General features: G+C 46.9%; 1 protein-coding gene across 1 annotated transcript in view; it reads right to left on the reverse strand.

Annotated features, from left to right (window-relative positions):
• The window catches only part of RELN (reelin), a 534390-nt gene that overhangs the window by 51553 nt on the left and 464611 nt on the right, over nt 1-18226 (reverse strand). The window contains exons 49-53 of the mRNA XM_033958706.1: nt 17719-17912; nt 6853-7109; nt 3870-4024; nt 3057-3271; nt 914-1091 (exon numbers count right to left, since the gene is read on the reverse strand). Coding sequence (XP_033814597.1) covers nt 914-1091; nt 3057-3271; nt 3870-4024; nt 6853-7109; nt 17719-17912 — 999 coding nt within the window. The remainder of the gene's footprint in view (nt 1-913; nt 1092-3056; nt 3272-3869; nt 4025-6852; nt 7110-17718; nt 17913-18226) is intronic.

Below are 18226 nucleotides of genomic sequence, written 5' to 3' on the forward strand. Positions count from 1 at the left end.
AGCTGGCCAGATGGGTCCCCAGTCCATCCGGAGGCCTGTCATCCTCGGAATGGTGGGCCTGCCCCTTCCCGGTGCATTGTGTGATGCACTGAGGAAGGGCCTAGGGCCTGATTGGCCCAGACACCTAAGGCCCGCCCATAGGAGGGCCTTAGGCAACTGGGCCAACCAGAATTGGCCCAGTTGCTTGAGGCCCCTACTATGGGCGGGGCTTTAGGCACATGGGTCAACCCACACCTACAGTGGCATTACGCATCGTAAAAAGGTTCCGCATGCATAATTCCAGCGCCATTTTTTAGGCATCAGTAGGCATCTACATTTTTTTAAAACCGCTTTTAATTCCTTTTAAATGACATTTTCAATTTAAGTTAGGCGCTGGTAGGGCATCTACCAGCACCTAATGTAAGGTGCCATTTATAGAATCCGGGCCTTAGCACCTAACTTTAGATAACCTGTTATAGAATAAGAGGGATATGTGTATATTTATGCATTTTTACAATATTGTTCTGGGAAGGGTGATGGTGGAATGATCATCACTGCTGAATCTAATTGTCAAAATCTCAGGTGACAAGAGGGCGAGGCAATGGTAGTAATCTGAAAGTTAAAGGTATGTGTGTGTTGGGGGTGGGAAGTAAGTGAACCTGAAGGTTGATCTAACCACCAGGCCAATCGGGTTTTCAGGCTAGCCCTAATGAATTTGCATGAGAGAGATTTGCATATAATGGGCGTGACAGGCATGCAAATCTGCACCATGCATATTCATTAGGGCTAGCCTGAAAACCCGATTGGCCTGGTGGTCCTCCAGGACAGAGTTGGGAACCACTGATCTAAGGTATACAATACCCTTGCATTGGCTCTGAGGTCTGTAAAATATTGCTTCTCTACTATGTGCAAGATACATTCTGGACTACAATACCTTCAAAGTATGAGTAAGGTAGCAATTCGAACCGGAGTATCCAGGATCACAAATGCACTCTTCCTTCAGGCAATCTCCATGGCCTTTACAATTCTCCAAGCAACCGGGACCCAGGTAGAAGTTATCAATAGCCCACTGCATATCAGAGTACTTCTGGTAGAATCTAAACCGCACAGGTCTTCAAAATAAATGCAAAACCATATTATCTATATTATATATTCAGTGGGTTACCAGATGTCCGGGAAAACCTGGACATGTCCTCTTTTTAGAGGACTGTCTGGGTGTCCAGACAGACTTTCCAAAACCCGGGTTTTGGAAAGCCCTGACCTCCCGGCCGTGTCTTGAAGGCCTCTGAGCATGCGCGGATGAGTTCACACACATCTGCGCATGCTTGGAGATCCTCCAGATGTGGCCCAGAGGTTGGAAAACAAAGATGAGGCTTTGCAGGAGGCGGGGCTAGAGGCAGAATGGGACGGGGCTAGGGGTGGAACAGGGTGGGGGGGTCATGTGTCCGGGTTTCTCTGGACAAAAATCTGGTAACCCTATTCAATCGCAAACGCTTAAACATTCCCACCCCAACCCCACTGAAAAAATTTAAAACACTAACTATAGAAAAATTCTAATAAAAATTATGAAAGGCCTTTAAATTCACTTCATACTCTTTTTTTGAGAACAAATATACCTCTTCTATGATTTTAGCTATCAGGTCACACAAAAAATCTTAGCATTTTGTAGTTTTGGGTTTTTAGTTCCAGAATAGCTATGTCTTTATTGGCTCTTGGAACCAGCATCATTTTATAGATGCCCTTATATAGAAACATGATTCCCCCTCCCCTAGCAGTAGTACTGTGAGGTTGTAGGTGCTATTTTGGATAACGGTGTTGGCAAGGGCAAGAACAACTGGGCACCAAGTCTGCCTGTACGACTATGGACCAGAGGTTGTACTAAGGTAGTCCTGGGTAGGTCTTTAAGAGAATAGGGGTAGGGGAAACTTTCAGGCGAAGAGTTTACTGATGGTGGGCTTTCAGGTTGGAGGGTTCTGATTGGAGGAGCACTATGGAGGGCCTTAGTTTGGTGGGGGTTTCAAAAAAGTTTTGACCACTACTAATTTATTCAGTTGACGGCCCATTTAATATGTGGCCTGAGAGCATCAGGCATAGTTTGGGGGCCTGATGTTCCCAGGCAGAAGAATAAAAGCTAGAGATATTTTACTAGCTATAACTGCTTGCGATATGGACCCAGTGCTTACCACAAGCTGTGTTGTAGTATTTACATAGTAATGAGATGCTTTACATACATTTGCATGCTTTGCATCTTGTTATTAGGTAACACGGGATAACCTAAACAATGCTGCATTAGGGCACCACAACCAAAATTAGAGCTTTTTAACACGTTAAAGAGCAAATAACATACGAGTTAGTGCCCTAATATAGCTTGATAACTATCCCCTTAAATTTTTTTAAGGGAGCTATGAACCAATTGTGCACTAATGAATGTACAACCCCGATAGGTAAGCATAGCTGCAAGACTCAGACAACCACAACAATCATGACGCCAGCTACAGAAGCTGAAGAGAACTAGCCAAAGTTTTAGTTCTCCAGAGTCATTTTATCAATAAAGTATTTCTGGCGTTTGCTTTTGTATTTATTTCTAGATTATGTTGGCTTTACCAGAATTTCCATTGCCAGAAGTTGTGAAAAGAGCAGATAGCGTAGCTGGTTTTAAGAAAGGTTTGGACAATTTCCTGGAGGAGAAGTCCATAGTCTGTTATCGAGAAAGACATAGGGGAAGCCACTGCTTGCCCTGGTTCGGTAGCATGGAATGTTGCTACTCTCTGGGGTTCCGGAATCTTGCTACTCTTTGGGGATTCTGCATGGAATGTTGCTACTATTTGGATGCCTGGAATCTTGGTTACTTTGAGACAATGGGATGTGGCTACTCTTTGGGGTTTGCCAGGTACTAGTGACCTGGATTGGCCACCGTGAGGACGTGCTACTGGGCTTGATGGACCATTGGTTTGACCCAGTAAGGCTAATCTTATGTTCTTATAGTCTTATATTGACCTCATAACAAGCCCAAGCAGTAGAACACATGCCGCCAGCTCATATCTAGCTGCCGCATAGCATCCAGTCCTAGAACTCACTTGCTGATCAGGTTATCAGGTAGCGGGTAAATAACCCGTTTCCATCCTTTTGTTGGATAAAATACAGAGGGTTGGGAGATACTGCCAGAGCATTTAGGGTCAGCAGGCAAGCACTGTGGCATTAAGTAATTCCAGCTCACACCAAAGTCAGTAGAAAACTGTACATGGACCTGATTTTGTACAATTTTTTCAGATGTTTTGCAGCCAACAGAAATCTAAGAGAGAAAGAAATTGGGGTTTAGTTTTGAATCCAGATGTGAACAATAGTTGCAGGCAATGTTTTGTTACATTTCCTGATCGTACATATATTTTTTTGAGATAGAGGAGTTGGAAAGGTTGTTGATAGATAAGGAAGTAAGTTAGCTATTTTTAGGCAGGAATGTTTTGTGTTAGGTCACCTTAAATGTCAACTAGGATGCAAATTGACATGTTTATCTGATTATATAGTAGTGTTCTTTGTTCTATCCCTTCTCTCCCTTGATATGGGCTATTTTGTTTTCCTGGAATGCTTTTTTATTTTTTTTGTACCTACTGTAGAAATTTTAACAATAAAAAGGTTATTTTCAACAAGGCAGTTCTGAAACTCAGAGGCTCTCAGGTTTTCATGATTTCCATAATGAATATGGAAAAGAAACATTTGCACACCTCAGGACTTCATGTCTACCTCATACATATACATTACAAGACTGATTAAGTGTGCCTCCAAGGAAAGTCTGGTTCATGCTTTCCTAAAATATGAACCCATATATTTAATGATCTAAGTTGGTATAACAGTTACTGTTCCTAGAAAAGTTTTGTGACAACAGATTTTACCTTGAACTGCATTATCCAGCCTTCAGCAGGAGTGAGGTCATGGGTGACTGCGTACACTTCCCTCCCATCGTGGCTACCGCAAATCATAACGCCATCAGTTGAATCACAGAATCTTTCAATTGCACAGTCATCATGGAATAGCCAATGCTCATTCACTTGAAAACAACCCAGAGAGAAAAGTTATTGTTCCCTCTGAAGGTGTGTAACGATTCAGACTACCAAAAATGGTAGCACAGCTCAGTATTTATTTATTTAAAAATGTATATACCGCATACCACTATGCAGTTTACATATCACCTACATAATATCTTACGTTCCCTGCGATTTCCACATATAACATAGACATAACTAGACAACACCATTAACTCTTCCCCCCCCAGTGTGGAGAAACTGGGGTTTACTCTCCTGTCCTATGGCATTAACAGGGTGAAGAGCTGTTGCCCTGCTGGTTAAGCAAGTGGCCCTGGAAGGTACAGAGGCAGTTGAGATCTTGCTAGTAAATAGACCCATAGGTTCAGATTCTAGAAATGACAACTCAAGAAAGGCACCCAGATCGGATGTTTTAGATTTTTTTTAAATTATAATTGGCGCTGAATTGAAAGCGCCATTACAATTCCTTTGCTTCCCATACTTAGAGTTACTAGATTTTACATGACACGTGACCCCCCCACGTGACCCCCCCACCCCCTCAGCCCCGCCTAGTTCCGCCCAGTTATGCCCTGTTGTACGCAAAGCTAAACATCAAACAATGGTCTACATTTATTGTGGTGGCATTTCTCCCTTTATCTATTTATATGTCCACAAAACTAACCCATATAGAGAAATTGCCCTTGAGGGAAATCTAAGCTACAGAATCATGAGAACATGAGAATAGCTGTACTGTGTCAGAAAAATGGTCCGTCTGGCCTAGTATTCTGTTTCCACAGTGGCCAATCCAGGTCGCAAGTTCTTGGGAGAAACCAAAGCAGTAGCCTATCAATTCCAGGGCAGGCAGTGGTTTCCCCTTTATCTGTCTCAATGGTGGGCTACAGATTTTTCCTCCAGGAATTTTTTAAAACCCAGATATGTTATCATAGCCTCTGGCAACAAGTTCCAGAGCTTAACTATTCATTGAGTGAAAAAATATTTCCTCCTATTTCCATCTAACTTCATTGAATATCCCTTAGTCTTCTTAATTTTTGAAAGAGTAAACAACTGATTCACATTTATCCATTCTACACCACTCAGGATTTTGTAGACATCAATGATATCTCACCTCAGGTCCAATGATAATGACATACATAATAGGAGAACAATAGTTCCTAAAACATTTAGGTAATCGAACCCGGGTAGATGAGAATGTACTGCTGGCTCCACAAAACAAGGTCCCGCTACCACCTTACAGACAATATATTAGAAGGCAAAGCCTTCTAAAATTTTTTAAATTTTGGAAACAACATATTAGAGCTCATGTTCAATGAAAAATCATTCCAAAACATGGGAGAATGAAAGAAGTAAAGCACGAAATCCTAGTAGAGTCTGGTCTAACGTGATCAGCAGGTTAAAATATTAACTCCTAGCCCAGAAAAAAAAGACATTTGTTAGCAAATTAGCATGCACACATATTTTTTTGTCCTTTTTTTATATTGGCTATAATGGGAGAACATTTTTCAATAGCAGGTACTTCATTTTGGCTAAACATGAAACAAATGTTTGGTTGGAAATCTTGGATGAAATCTGTGGATTTCATTCAGATCAATAATTTGCCCCTGGATCCAACAACAGTGTGTTCAGTAAATTCAGATGAATTAGAAGAAATGATTTCTAAGCCAAAAATTATCCAGTACAATAGACTCTCATTTATTCAGCACCCATGGGGATTGGTAGATGCCAGATAACTGTAGTTTCTGGTTGCTTGAGAGTTACTCTAAAAATAATTTTGTCTCCCTTCCCAACTCACTCTCTCTATAACTTCCCCACCCCCACTTGTAGGTCCAACATCTGTTCTTCCCTTCCCACCCTACTTTCTGGTCTGGGTCATTTTCTTTCCCCCCCCCCCCCGGCCAAAAAAAAACCTTATGGGTCCAGCATCCATCCATCTTCCTTCCCCTTGCTGGACCTGCTAGCCTCCCCCCCAATACACTTTTGGTCCACCTCCTCCCACTCAAGACTTCTCTCCCTCCTTCCGCATGGGTCTGGCCTCCTGGACCCCCCTCACTTACCCAAAGAAGCAGCTGGTCAGCAGAAGCAGCACTGTAAACAGGCTGCTTGTGGCCAGCCCCAGCAGGGCCTTCACTCTGCTGCGTCGGAAGTGATGTGGCAGAAGAAAAGCCTGCTGGGATTGGCTGTGAGCAGCCTTTTTACAGTGCTACTGGCTGCCTCTACTGCTTCAAGTAAATGAGGGAAGGGAAGGGGGGGTTGGCAGGTCAGGACTGATGCTGCTTCAGGGCTGGAGGGAGGGAGGTTGGCGGGTCAGGACCACTGCCGCTGCTGCTTCGGGACTGGAGAAAGGGAGGGTATTGTCGGGTTAGAACCACTTCCATTGCTGCTTTGGGGCTGGAAGAAGGGAGGGAGGGGAGTTTGTTGGATCAGGACCCCTGCCACTGCTGCTTCAGGGGTTGGAGGGAGGACAATTTTTTTTGCCAGCGATTTCTTTTTTGCTGGTTGGGTGAGTGCCAGTTGCTTGAGTACTGGTTAATCAGGATTCTACTGTATATAAAAGAGGTCATTTTATTAAAAAAGGATATTCAATGGGGCATTGATAACTTATCTACATCATTGATGCTGTCTGTCTGAAAGCTGGGATTCTTGGTTAGGTGAAGTATGCAGCTCTGTTTGCTGAAAGAGGCATCTCATCCTCTTCTGTCTAACAACCACTGCTCAGCCTGAGCCGTGGTGTCTTATCAGCTTCACCCTTTTAAAGGTACAGAAGTTTCTGGACTAGCTGTATTCAAAGTACGGTAGAATTGCTTTTGGGCTGCCCCTTTGCAGTTTATACTTTTACCTGTTCTTTTGTCCTCCCCAAACATATCAAAAGCAATCCTTCCGACTGGGCCTGCATCTGCTGGGGAGCGCTCGTGATGTGGAACAGGAACGCTGCTGAAGGTGTCCAGCATCACCGTTCTCTGATCCACTGAGCCAGAAATCAGCACATTGTCAATGGCCCAGTCATTCTGCTCTATTCCGTCATGCTTTGGCTGCCACCAGCGGAAACGGGTCCCGATAGTTTTGGCATCAGGAGGCAGAAGAATGTTCACAAAGCTGCAAAGTAAATGAACAGAGAAAAAATATTGCAAGTGGATGCGCCCAAGTGCAATGGTTGGATGGAATGGAAACGTAATACAGGCAGTTATGAATGAGTTACATTTTTAAAGCTGTTCTAAAGTTGGATTTGTATGTAACTCAGAACTTGTAGATTTTAAGATTCATGCTACCTCTGCTCCCAGCTGACAAAAGGGCCAACTGTCCCTACCAGTGTTCCCTCTAAGGTACAGCATGCACAACCACACACTGTTCTTAATGTGGCCATGCATCATTCTGTTGCAGGGAAATGTAATAATAATAATAATAACAGTTTATATACTGCAGGACCGTGAAGTTTTATGTGGTTTACAATGATTAGAAATGTTACAGATTGAATGGAATAAACAAAGTACAGACTTAGTTATTGATAGTTCTAACGATCGTTTGTATAGGTTGGTTTCCTAAGTATTTCAGGAACAGATGTGTTTTTAGGCATTTCCTGAATTCCCCATAGGTAGTAGGCACAGTAATTGTTCTAGGTCTTTACCCCACAGTGCTGCTTGATGTGAGAAAAGGTGTGATTGGCCCAGGTTCGTAGGCACCTGGGCCAATCAGGCCTTAGGATTAGTGGGGATGGATGGACCCGCTATGCCTAAGGCCTGATTGGTCCAGGCTACTAGAGCCTGAGCCAATCAGGCCTTAGACTTAGCGGGGATGGGCCGGGAAGGGGAGGGAATGTCTCATTTCGATGAGGCGGGCCTGTTGGCTGGACGGTAGCAAGACCCGTCCAGCTGGCCAACATTTAAAGGTTAGTTGGGGGGAAGTTAGTTGGGGGGGAGGTCGTTAGCATGGGGGGTCCGGAGGGGGTCCGGCTTTCCGGCAGGAGGGGTTGGGCACCCTCCTGCTGGCGATTGGGAGTTTGGGGGGGAGGGTGTTCCGGCAGGAGCGGTTCGACACCTTCCTGCCGGCGATCTAGAGTTTCTGGGGGCGGGGGCGGCTTTCCGGCAAGAGGGGTTCGGCACCCTCCTGCCAGCGATTGGGAGTTTGGGGGGGTGTTCCGGCAGGAGGGGTTCAGCACCCTCCTGCCGGCGATCGGACAGGTGGCCGCTGTACTTATCCCTTGCCGCGATAAATGTAGCGGCCGTGTCTACTCTAACCTGATTCTCTAACCGGCGTCTGTAACATGGACGCCGGTTACAGAATCGGGGTTAGTGTAGGCCCGATTCTGTACAGGACACCTCTCCCGGGCATCCTATACGGAATCAGGGCCTTAGTGTCTCCTTAATAGTGCTCCTGCATTATACTTTTACCGGTGCTGTGTGCAAAAAAAATTAAATAAATAAAGATAAAGCTCAACTTTTGTGTTGTGCTATATCTGGGCTTAGCAGGCTTTTTATGACATATGAATTTTAAAATAATTATTTTATGATTGTTTTATTGGTAATGTTCTGTATGTGCCTGAATTATTATGTTTGTTGATTGGGATCCGACTAGGTAGTACGCGGTTTTTACATAAATAAAATAAATAAGTCTCACGTTAGAATGCTCTAAGTCCAGATTTTATCACACTTTAGCAAAAGTGCCCTGTAGTGATTTATTAGATCCTGTGTAGGTTAGATAACCAGGGGGAGGGGGAAGGGAAAGGGTCATATTAGAAGCACCTATTCATGTAAATAGCAGTATTTACACTCATAGGGGTCCTTTTAATAAGGTATGCTAATGGATTTAGTGCATGCTAATGAATTAAGTGCTATGAAGCCCAGAGGTATAAAATGGGCTTCTTAGCATTTAGCACACACTAATAGTTAGTGTGCAGTAAATCCATTAGTGTACCTTAGTAAAAGGACCCCAATCGATTGGCTACATTTGTAAACGACAATTTCAAAAAGCATATTTCTCATAGAAGAGGATCCACATTCATCAGAGCCTTTTGTAAAATACAGGTGAAATGTGAACATCCCGACCCAGATGTCCCACTTCCCAGGTTGAGACCCTATGCAAAACAGGACATTAAGGGTTCCTTTTACAAAGGTTCCTTTTACACAATACCCTGGTGCGTTTAAACCAATGCGCTGGTGGTTTAACACGCATAATAGCGCACGCTAAACCGCCGGATGCGCTAGCTGCCACCGCCTCCTCTTGAGCGGGCGGCAGTTTGTGGCCAGCGCGGGGGGTTAGTGCGTGATGAAAAGTCACGTGCGTTAACCCCGCTAGCGTGCCTTTGTAAAAGGAGCCCTAAATATAATTGTAGAAACTTCACAGGTCCTATTTCAAAATGTTTCGCTATATGCAGCGAGTGGAAGAAACCCTATGGCCTTCTGCTATGCAGCACAGATCCGAAAGAAATTATACTAGGTGCAAAACAAGAAATAAATAAAAAAAATTAGAGAAAGAGAATGGGTCTAAATACTGAGGGCTCCTTTTATCAAGGTGCGCTACGGGAGTTAGCGCGTCGGACATTTCATCACGCGGTAACCCCCGCGGCACACCAAAAAAAAACTAACGCCTCGTCAATGGAGGCGTTAGCGACTAGCGGGGCAGGCGGTTGAACGCGCGGTATTACGCGCGTTAACCGCCTACTGCAGCTTGATAAAAGGAGCCCTGAATATTTTTAGTTCAAATCTATTTTATTAAGCAACAGTAAATACAACAGCAATAACAACCATGGGATACATTTTCATCAAACACCCGCGGAGGACTGGACTCTTTTGTCCTCCCCGGACCCACCATACCCCCACCCCCCAACAAAGAAGCCCCTACCCCCCACCCTCCCCTCCCCATCCCCTCACAGATATAGAAAAACTCGTAAGCAGGAAACAGCAGAGACACCAAGAAGCACTGTTTCAGAGGTGGAGTCTATTCAAGACCCGACTACGACTCTCAGGAGTCAAAATGTTCAAATATGGAGTCCAAGTGTGAACAAAGTCTCTGCTCCGGCGTCGAGAAGGACGAGCCAAATGGGCCTCCCAACCCATAAGCTCATGAAGGCGATTCCTCCAGTACCAGAATGAAGGTGGCTCAGGAGACAGCCAGCAACACAAGATACATTTCTTCCCCAAAATAAAACATTTACTAAGAAATAATTTTTCATAAGAATTGTACATATATAAGAATGAAAAATGGGCAAACAGCATAGACTGCACAGATACTGGCACCGGGGTCCGCAACAAACCCTGTAAAAAAGAAGCCATTTCCGTCCAGAAGGTCTGAATCCCCTCACAACTCCAAATACCATGAAAATAAGAATTTACCTCCACCGTACAGCGGATGCATAACTGAGTATCAATGCAACCCATATGGTAAGCCTGACTCTGGGACGCATAGGCCCGCAGGACAGTGCGAAAGTGACATTCGCGTAACTCAGCACTATGTACCAAACCCGCAGTTCGGTTCAGGGTTTTTAACAAGAAATTGTCCCCCAATTCCCTACCCAAGTCCCGCTGCCATGCCTCCAAGATACTAGGGAAAACCTTAGGCGGGCAAAGGGCCAGAATCCGGCCATGCAAAGCAGATATAGAGACCCTAGTATCAGGATCCGCAGCCAAAAAAGTACAGAGCTGGGTCCCAAAATCCCCCTGCAAAGATGTCCCCTGAAGGGAACCCACATAATGACTAAGTTGACAATAGGCAAATGGAAGGCCTTTCTCCGGGACCCCCCTCCCCGCCAACTCAGCACAAGGTAAGAGAGACCCATCTTCCCGCAGAACATGCCGCAACTGTTCCACCCCCCGCGCTCTCCAGCGACCGAACACGGAGGGTCCAACCCCCGGAGGGAAAGCTAAATTCCCCGCCAACGGTAGAAATACACTAGAATGAGCGTCCTGATTCCACAGCCGAAGGATTTGATGCCACACTGTCCACAAGGACCGAAACAAAATACTACGCTTACAGGGTCGCGGTAGTTTAGACAACGGGGCATGGAGGAGATACAAAAGATGAAGAGGATAGAAATGATCCCGCTCCAGAGAGAGATCCGTATAATAAGAGGTACCCAACACCCAATCACTAAGATGACGAAGCAAACAAGCCTGGTTATAGACCCTGATGTCAGGCACCCCCAAACCACCCCCATGGGCAGGCCCCACCAACAGGGACCATTTCAGTTTAGGTCTACGTCCACCCCAACAAAACCGGATCAATAGGGAGGTAAGGGAACGAATATCCCTCTGCAACAAGGAAAGGGGAAGAGTCTGAAGAACGTAAAGCCACCTCGGGAAAACAACCATACGAAATAAATGAATTCTCCCCACCAGGGACAGCGGCAACGCCTGCCATTTGGCTAGCAACAGTTTAGTATCCGCCAGGAGTTTATCAATGTTAAAACGATACAGTTGGGCCACATTCATAGTCAGCCTAATCCCCAGATATCTAAAAGAGGTGTCAGCCCAGCGCAATGGGAAACTATCCCCCCACAACCGATGAAGATGAACCGAGGAAGCCAGCGCCTCAGATTTCGCAAAATTCAAGGCGAAACCAGAGAAATCTCCGTATTCCCGAAGACTTTCCAACAATACGGGCAAGGAACGCTGCGGGTCCGTTAAAAAGACCAAGAGATCATCCGCAAACGCCACCAGTTTAAAATGGGAATCTCCCAGGACCAATCCCCGAATATCCGCATTTGCCTGAAGCTCCCGAAGTAGAGGATCTAAAGAAAGTACAAAGAGGAGCGGCGACAAGGGACAGCCCTGGCGAGTCCCTCGGCGAATAGGAAAAAAACCAGAACAAGTCCCACTAACCGAAATCCTCGCCTCTGGATCACTATACAGTGCCTGGATTGCACCAAAAAAGAAGGGGCCCAAACCGTACGTCCTCAGCACCGCAAAAAGGTAACCCCACCGCACCTTATCAAACGCCTTCTCTGCGTCAAAACTGATGAGCATGGCGGGGCTACCGTCCTGTCCCACCCGTTCTAACGCCAACAAAATGCGCCGGATATTCTTAGCCACCGGCCTATCCCGCACAAACCCCACCTGAGAGTCTGAGATCACCGATGGCAAAACACGCGCCAGACGGTTAGCCAAAAGTTTAGCCAAAAGCTTCGCCTCATAATTCAGCAATGAGATAGGACGATACGATTCAGGCAAAAGAGGGTCCTTACCAGGCTTCGGGAGAACTATAATAGACGCTAGATTTACGTAGCGAGGAAGAAAGCCCTTGGCAACACTCAAATTATAAACCTCAGCCAGCACTGGCGCTACGTCCGTCACCAACAACTTATAGAACTCACTCCGAAACCCATCAGGTCCCGGCGCCTTGCCCAACGAACTGATCCCTATCGCCCCCTCCACCTCCTCTGCGGTAATGGGAAGATCCAAAGCGGCAGCATCCCGCTGAGATAAACAAGGCAAATCGAGGCTGTCAAGATAGAGTTGCCCCTCCAAAAGCTCGGGGCCTGGATCTGTATACACCTCCGCAAAAAACTCCCGCAATAATTCACAGATCTCCCCCGGCCTATGATGCATCACCCCAGAGGAGCCCCGAAGAGCCGTTATGCTCTCAGGTCCACCCCTTGGACGCGTCAGGCGGGCCAACAATCGACTACTCTTATTCGCAAACCGAAATAAATGAAACTTAAAATACTCCCTCGTCCGCAAAGCCCGAAGATGCAGCAATTCATTAAGTTCCTGCTGGACCTCTAAAAGCTGTGCCCGAAGCAGGAAGGAGGGTGCCTTACCATACTGGCGTCTCAACACAGTCGCCTTCCGTTCCAAAACCAGAATCTGCCTATGCTTCCGCTTCGACTCCCCGGCCACATAAGAAATGACATCCCCCCGTAAGACAGCCTTAGCCGTCTCCCAGTAGAGAATGGGATCATCCCGATGCTGCTGATTGTTAACTTGAAAATCACGCCAGCGCTGTATCAAAAACTCGTGAAAACGAGTATCCCTATACAGGTAGCAGGGAAATCGCCAGGACCCTCCATTGATCCGCGAGTCTCCCCAGGTCCACCGAAATCCCACCCAAGCGTGGTCAGATATTTCAATGGGGCCCATATCAACCCCCACTACCCGGGGAAGCAGCTCGCGAAAGATAAGGATAAAATCAATGCGGGAGAGCGTCCCGTGCACCCTGGATAAGTGGGAGTAATCCCTCTCCAACGGGTGTAACACCCGCCACACATCCAGCAACCCCAAGGTGGATTCCAAAAGCTGCCCACCCATATAAAGTTTAGAGGTCTCTCTTCCCATAGAGGCAGAGCGATCCAACTTTGGGTCCGGCACCTCGTTAAAGTCCCCACCCACCAGCATCGGAACCCCTCCAAACTGCAGGAGATGATTGCGAAGCCCCCTAAAAAACCTGGCCAATGGATTATTAGGAGCGTAGACATTACAGAGCAAAAGAGGCCGATTATCAAGTAACACTAAGGCAACGATGTAACGCCCACTAGGGTCGCGTAGCACCTTCTAGGTCTGTAGGCGAAGGCCCTTACGGATCAAAATAATAACACTTCCCTTTCCCCCCACAGCGGGCGCCTCCAAATAGGAACCCACCAACCAGGTACAGAGCTTAGCATGTTCCACTGAAGATAAACGGGTCTCCTGTAAAAAGGCAATAGAGGTTTTAGAACGATTCAAACGCTGCAAAATTTTAGAGCGCTTAATGGGGGAGTGGATCCCCCCAACATTCCAAGAAGTTAAAGTGTATTCCAGAGCAATCCACTCACTAGACAAGTCACACAACAAAAAGGAAACAGTATAGTACCAGAGAAGCGTCCCAGCCACCGCTCCCCCGGCCGCTCGCCACCCCTTACCCCATGAATCGAGCCATACCCCTGCCACCAAGTCAATCCCAAAGCACAGAACCCCCCAACCCACCCCCCCCAAAATTCCACCAGAAGCCCCACCACAAAATCCCTATAACCCCCCGAGACCCACCCACCCCCCCAACTACCCCCCACACCACCCCTCTATCCCCCTGCCCCAACCAACCCTCACCCAATCCATACCCAAGACACCCCAAAAAGGGCATCACTTCCAGGAAACCAAATGCACCTTCCCACGGGAGTAATGACCAGGACCCCCCAACCCGCAAACCCCAAACTCAGAGAGCAGCAAGAAACATCTGCCATCAGCCAAACCCCCCCAGACCCTCAATGCCACCCCTCCCCTCCCCGAACACCACAGCCATAACACCTACTACCCTCAAGCACTCCCACCAAGCCCAATCCCCAATGCTCAGATCCCCATATAGGCCAGGAGCAGACCCAAACTAACAAAGGACAAACAGATGAACCCCCCTCCCTCCTCACACACACCCCCCATGCATTCCTCAGGAAAACACAGAGACCCAGCACAGAGGGAGAAAAGAGAAACCCCCAGTCCAACGCCAACCACAGATCAGTTCCCAGAAAAGGATCTCCTCAGTCCACAGCAGCTCCCTGCGGTGGTTCTTCTGGCATCATCTCCGTCACAAAACGCTGTGCGGCCTCCAAGGTGTCAAAATGATGAGCTCTACCCAGATGTGTCAACCTCAGGTGAGCCGGATATTGTAGAGAAAAAGAGATGTGGCGCTGGATGAGACGGGTGCAGAGAGATGAAAACCTGCGCCGTGCCTGAGAGACCTCCGCCGAGTAGTCCTGGAAGCAAAGAATGGGCTTGTTGTCGTACAAGAGCTTCTTGCCCTGCCGCAACGCACGCAGGACCTCCATCTTGTGCTGATAATTCAGGATACGGCAAATGACCACACGGGGTCTGTCAACATTCTCTCTCCGCTGCCCCAAGCGATGCGCCCTCTCCACCCGCAAGGGGCCCGAGGAAGATGATAGAGACAAGGACTCAGGCAACCAACGTTCTAACAGCGCCCCCAGCTCCACGTCCCGCACCGATTCGGGCAGGCCAACAAATCGAAGGTTGTTACGGCGGGACCGGTTCTCCAGGTCATCCACCTTGGCACGCAACGCAGCCAGCGCTGTAGTGTGGGCGGACTGCTCCTGGGCAAGTTGCTGGACATGATCCTCCACAGCACTCACCCGCTGCTGAGTCTCCTTGACCTCCGACGTAAGGGTGGCAAATCGTTGGTCCAGCGTGTCCAGTTTATCAAGTATGCGCTGCAGTTTGTCCCCCAGAGAACTCTCAAGGGCAGCCTGAACCTCTACTGTGACTGCAGAAACCCAGGATGGGTGGGGAGCCTCCGGCGAAGGGGGCGCCACGGGATCCGCCATCCTGGCCTCTAGCGGCTTACCCCTCTCCCGATCTTTCCGGACCACCTTAGACGCCATGGCGATCCAGTACTGGGTTCCCGGATTTTGCTACACCACCAAGAACCTCCCCAGCACAGGGAGATGCCCGAACCCGGAATCTGGCCTGCAGGTGGGGAGCACGCTGCGGCCCGGCACTGCAGAGACACAGCCACACACCCACTGCTGCACTAGGGGACCGCTGAGACCTCCGGGCCCGAGACTACCGACCCGCTGGGAGGTCAGATCCCAGCCGCGCCGCGACTCCAGAAAACCCCCCAGCACGGGGTGAAGACCAGTCCCGGGATCAAACCTGCACAGGGAGAGCCGCGCCGCGTTCCAGGTGATCCGAGTCGCTGCCGCACGCCGTCCGCAGCACCACGTGTTCGCCAGCCGTCCCGAAACAGGGTCGCAGGTCCTCTATTTAGGTTCTGCCGGATCGCGCCGCTTCCCAGCAAATTCCCCCGTGCCGCGAACTACCCAAACCTGGGGTATAATAGCAGATAATGTGCTGCGCTGTGGTCAGGTGCACGGAGCTGTAGCAGCGCGCTGTCTACAGCGCCATGTTTCCGCCGGAAGTAGTCCCTGAATATTTTTAAGGCAGGAAAACTACAGGAAGGCCTAATGAATGCTTTCATTCCACTACTTGCTCACAAAAGTTTTTTTAAAAACCTGGTAAATAACTCAACAACTATCCCCCCACTCTTTTACGAACACATAGCGTGGGTGTTTAGCGCTGGCAGCGGCGATAACTGCTCTGATGCTCATAGGAATTCTGTGAGCATCGGAGCAGTTACCGCCGCTGCCGACGCTAAAACCCGCACTATGCGTTCGTAAAAGAGGGAGGTGTATTAACTTATACATGTTATCTGCTCACTGTTAAAATATAATATTCAAGGAATATTATAGAAACAATTAAAATAATAAAATGAAGACCAGAAAAAATGTGGGTAAAAGAATGGGAGACTGGGTACTGGAATTATACATTTCATTGCACATAAGTTTTAAGTTTCAAGTTTTATTTTAATTTGATGAATCGCTTATTTAATTTTACTAAGCGAGGTATAAAATTGATAAAAATATAAACATATAATTAAGTTTCAAGTTTATTATAAATTTGATTAATCGCTTATTCAAAATTCTAAGCAATGTACACATCAATAAAATTACAAAATTTTAGGGGGTAACAAAACAAACGAAACACTAAATCTTGCAGAACATATTAAAGACTAACCTTACAAACATATTTAAAACAAGAGAAAGAATGGGAAAAGAAATACTTTTGGAAGGTTATGAATATACTTCATCAATAACTATATAATAATTTTTGATGGGAAAATGTGTTGATCTTATTATATACTAGTCTTATAGCCCGTTACATTAACGGGTGCTAGAATATATGTGTGTATGTCTGTCTTTATTTTTTTTTCTCTCTCCTTAGCCGCTTTCTGTATTTCTGTCTGTCATTTTTTTTTTTTCCCTTGGCTGTCCACTACCACCCCTTGCCTGCTCCCCCTGTCCATTCTCCCTTCCTTTTACCTCCCCTTTGTCCTCCACCACCCCATCACTGCTCACCTTATCCAGCAGAAGTCCTTCTCCCTTTGTTTTACCTCCCCCTGTCCATCATCACCTCCTTCCTGCTCCCCCTGTCCAGCAGTAGGCCTGTCTTAATTTTTCTGACCCCCCCTCCCTGTTCATCAGCACCTCTTCCCCTGTCCATCAACCCCTTTTATGCCCCTCCATTTCCGTGTGTTGCAGCATTTCCCTCCCACCCCACTTCCCTGTGCAGTATTTTCCTCCCCCCATACCTTCCTCCTGAACTACATGTTAAAATGCTTTCCGGGTTTGGCTGCCGCGGCCTGCAACCGCCGATAGCTGCTGCGGCCAGCAGCCGCCGCGGCCGACATCCGACTCGGGCCGCCGCGGTCAACATCCGCCTCGGGGGGGGGGAGGAAGAGAGATAGTGGAGAGAGTATGGTGCGCAAGGGAACGACGGCGGCGGGGACGGGCAACTTATAGGAAGGGAGGGAACGCAGGCGGGGATCGTGAGAGTAGCCACCGCTGCGTCTTTCAACAGGGAGCAGGCCAGACCATAAGCCGCGCATGCGCACTTCCTATGGGTCGCTACAGCTCACGGAAAACCGGCACACGCATAGGAAGTGCGCATGCGTGGCCTAGCGTTTTATTATATTAGATTCTAAGGATTTTAAGTGATGTATAAAGTGTAAAATGTATTTTTCTTGTATTCACTTAATGAAAGTATTAAAAATGAATAAAGATATTAAAAAAAAAAAAGAAATACTAATTGTTGATAGTAAATAAGACAATTATGTAACAAAACAATAGGAAGGGAGAGAGCAACGTGCTACAGGGAAGTTATAGAATGGACTTGAAATGAGACTCCTAGACAGGCTTTCTATTTAAAATAATGGGTTAGACAAATAGACTTACCCAGGTTTACTATACTGGTCATAGAAGATTTCCATTAGGAGGTTCCAAGTAATGCCTCCGTTCCCAGAGTACTCAAGGAGGACGCCTTGGTTCCGGCTGTTAGGAGTTATTAAGCATCCATACATGAAGTAGAACTGGATAAACTCAGCATTGGTGAGGTTCAAGTCCACAGAAAGTAACAAACGGCTGCAGCCCTGTGGGAAAAATAATAGAAAAGTGTATGTAATAGCTCAGATTGTACTCAGGGCATAACAGAAAGAGAAATAAGACGCCTTCAGATCGTTCAGAATACCACTGTAAAAATCATATTTAACGCAAGAAAATTCGGCCATGGCTTCCAGTAGAACATAGAATTAGTTACAAAATCCTGCTATTAACATTTAAAACGCGTCAAAATAATCAACCCGAATTTATAGACAGACTCCTTATTTCCCATAACTTCTCTAGAACTCTTTTCTCCATGACTCAGAATCTGCTCTCGGTTCCATCCCTCAAGCTTATAAACACA

This window comes from Geotrypetes seraphini, chromosome 9 (assembly GCF_902459505.1).
Source record: "Geotrypetes seraphini chromosome 9, aGeoSer1.1, whole genome shotgun sequence".
Taxonomy (NCBI): domain Eukaryota; kingdom Metazoa; phylum Chordata; class Amphibia; order Gymnophiona; family Dermophiidae; genus Geotrypetes; species Geotrypetes seraphini.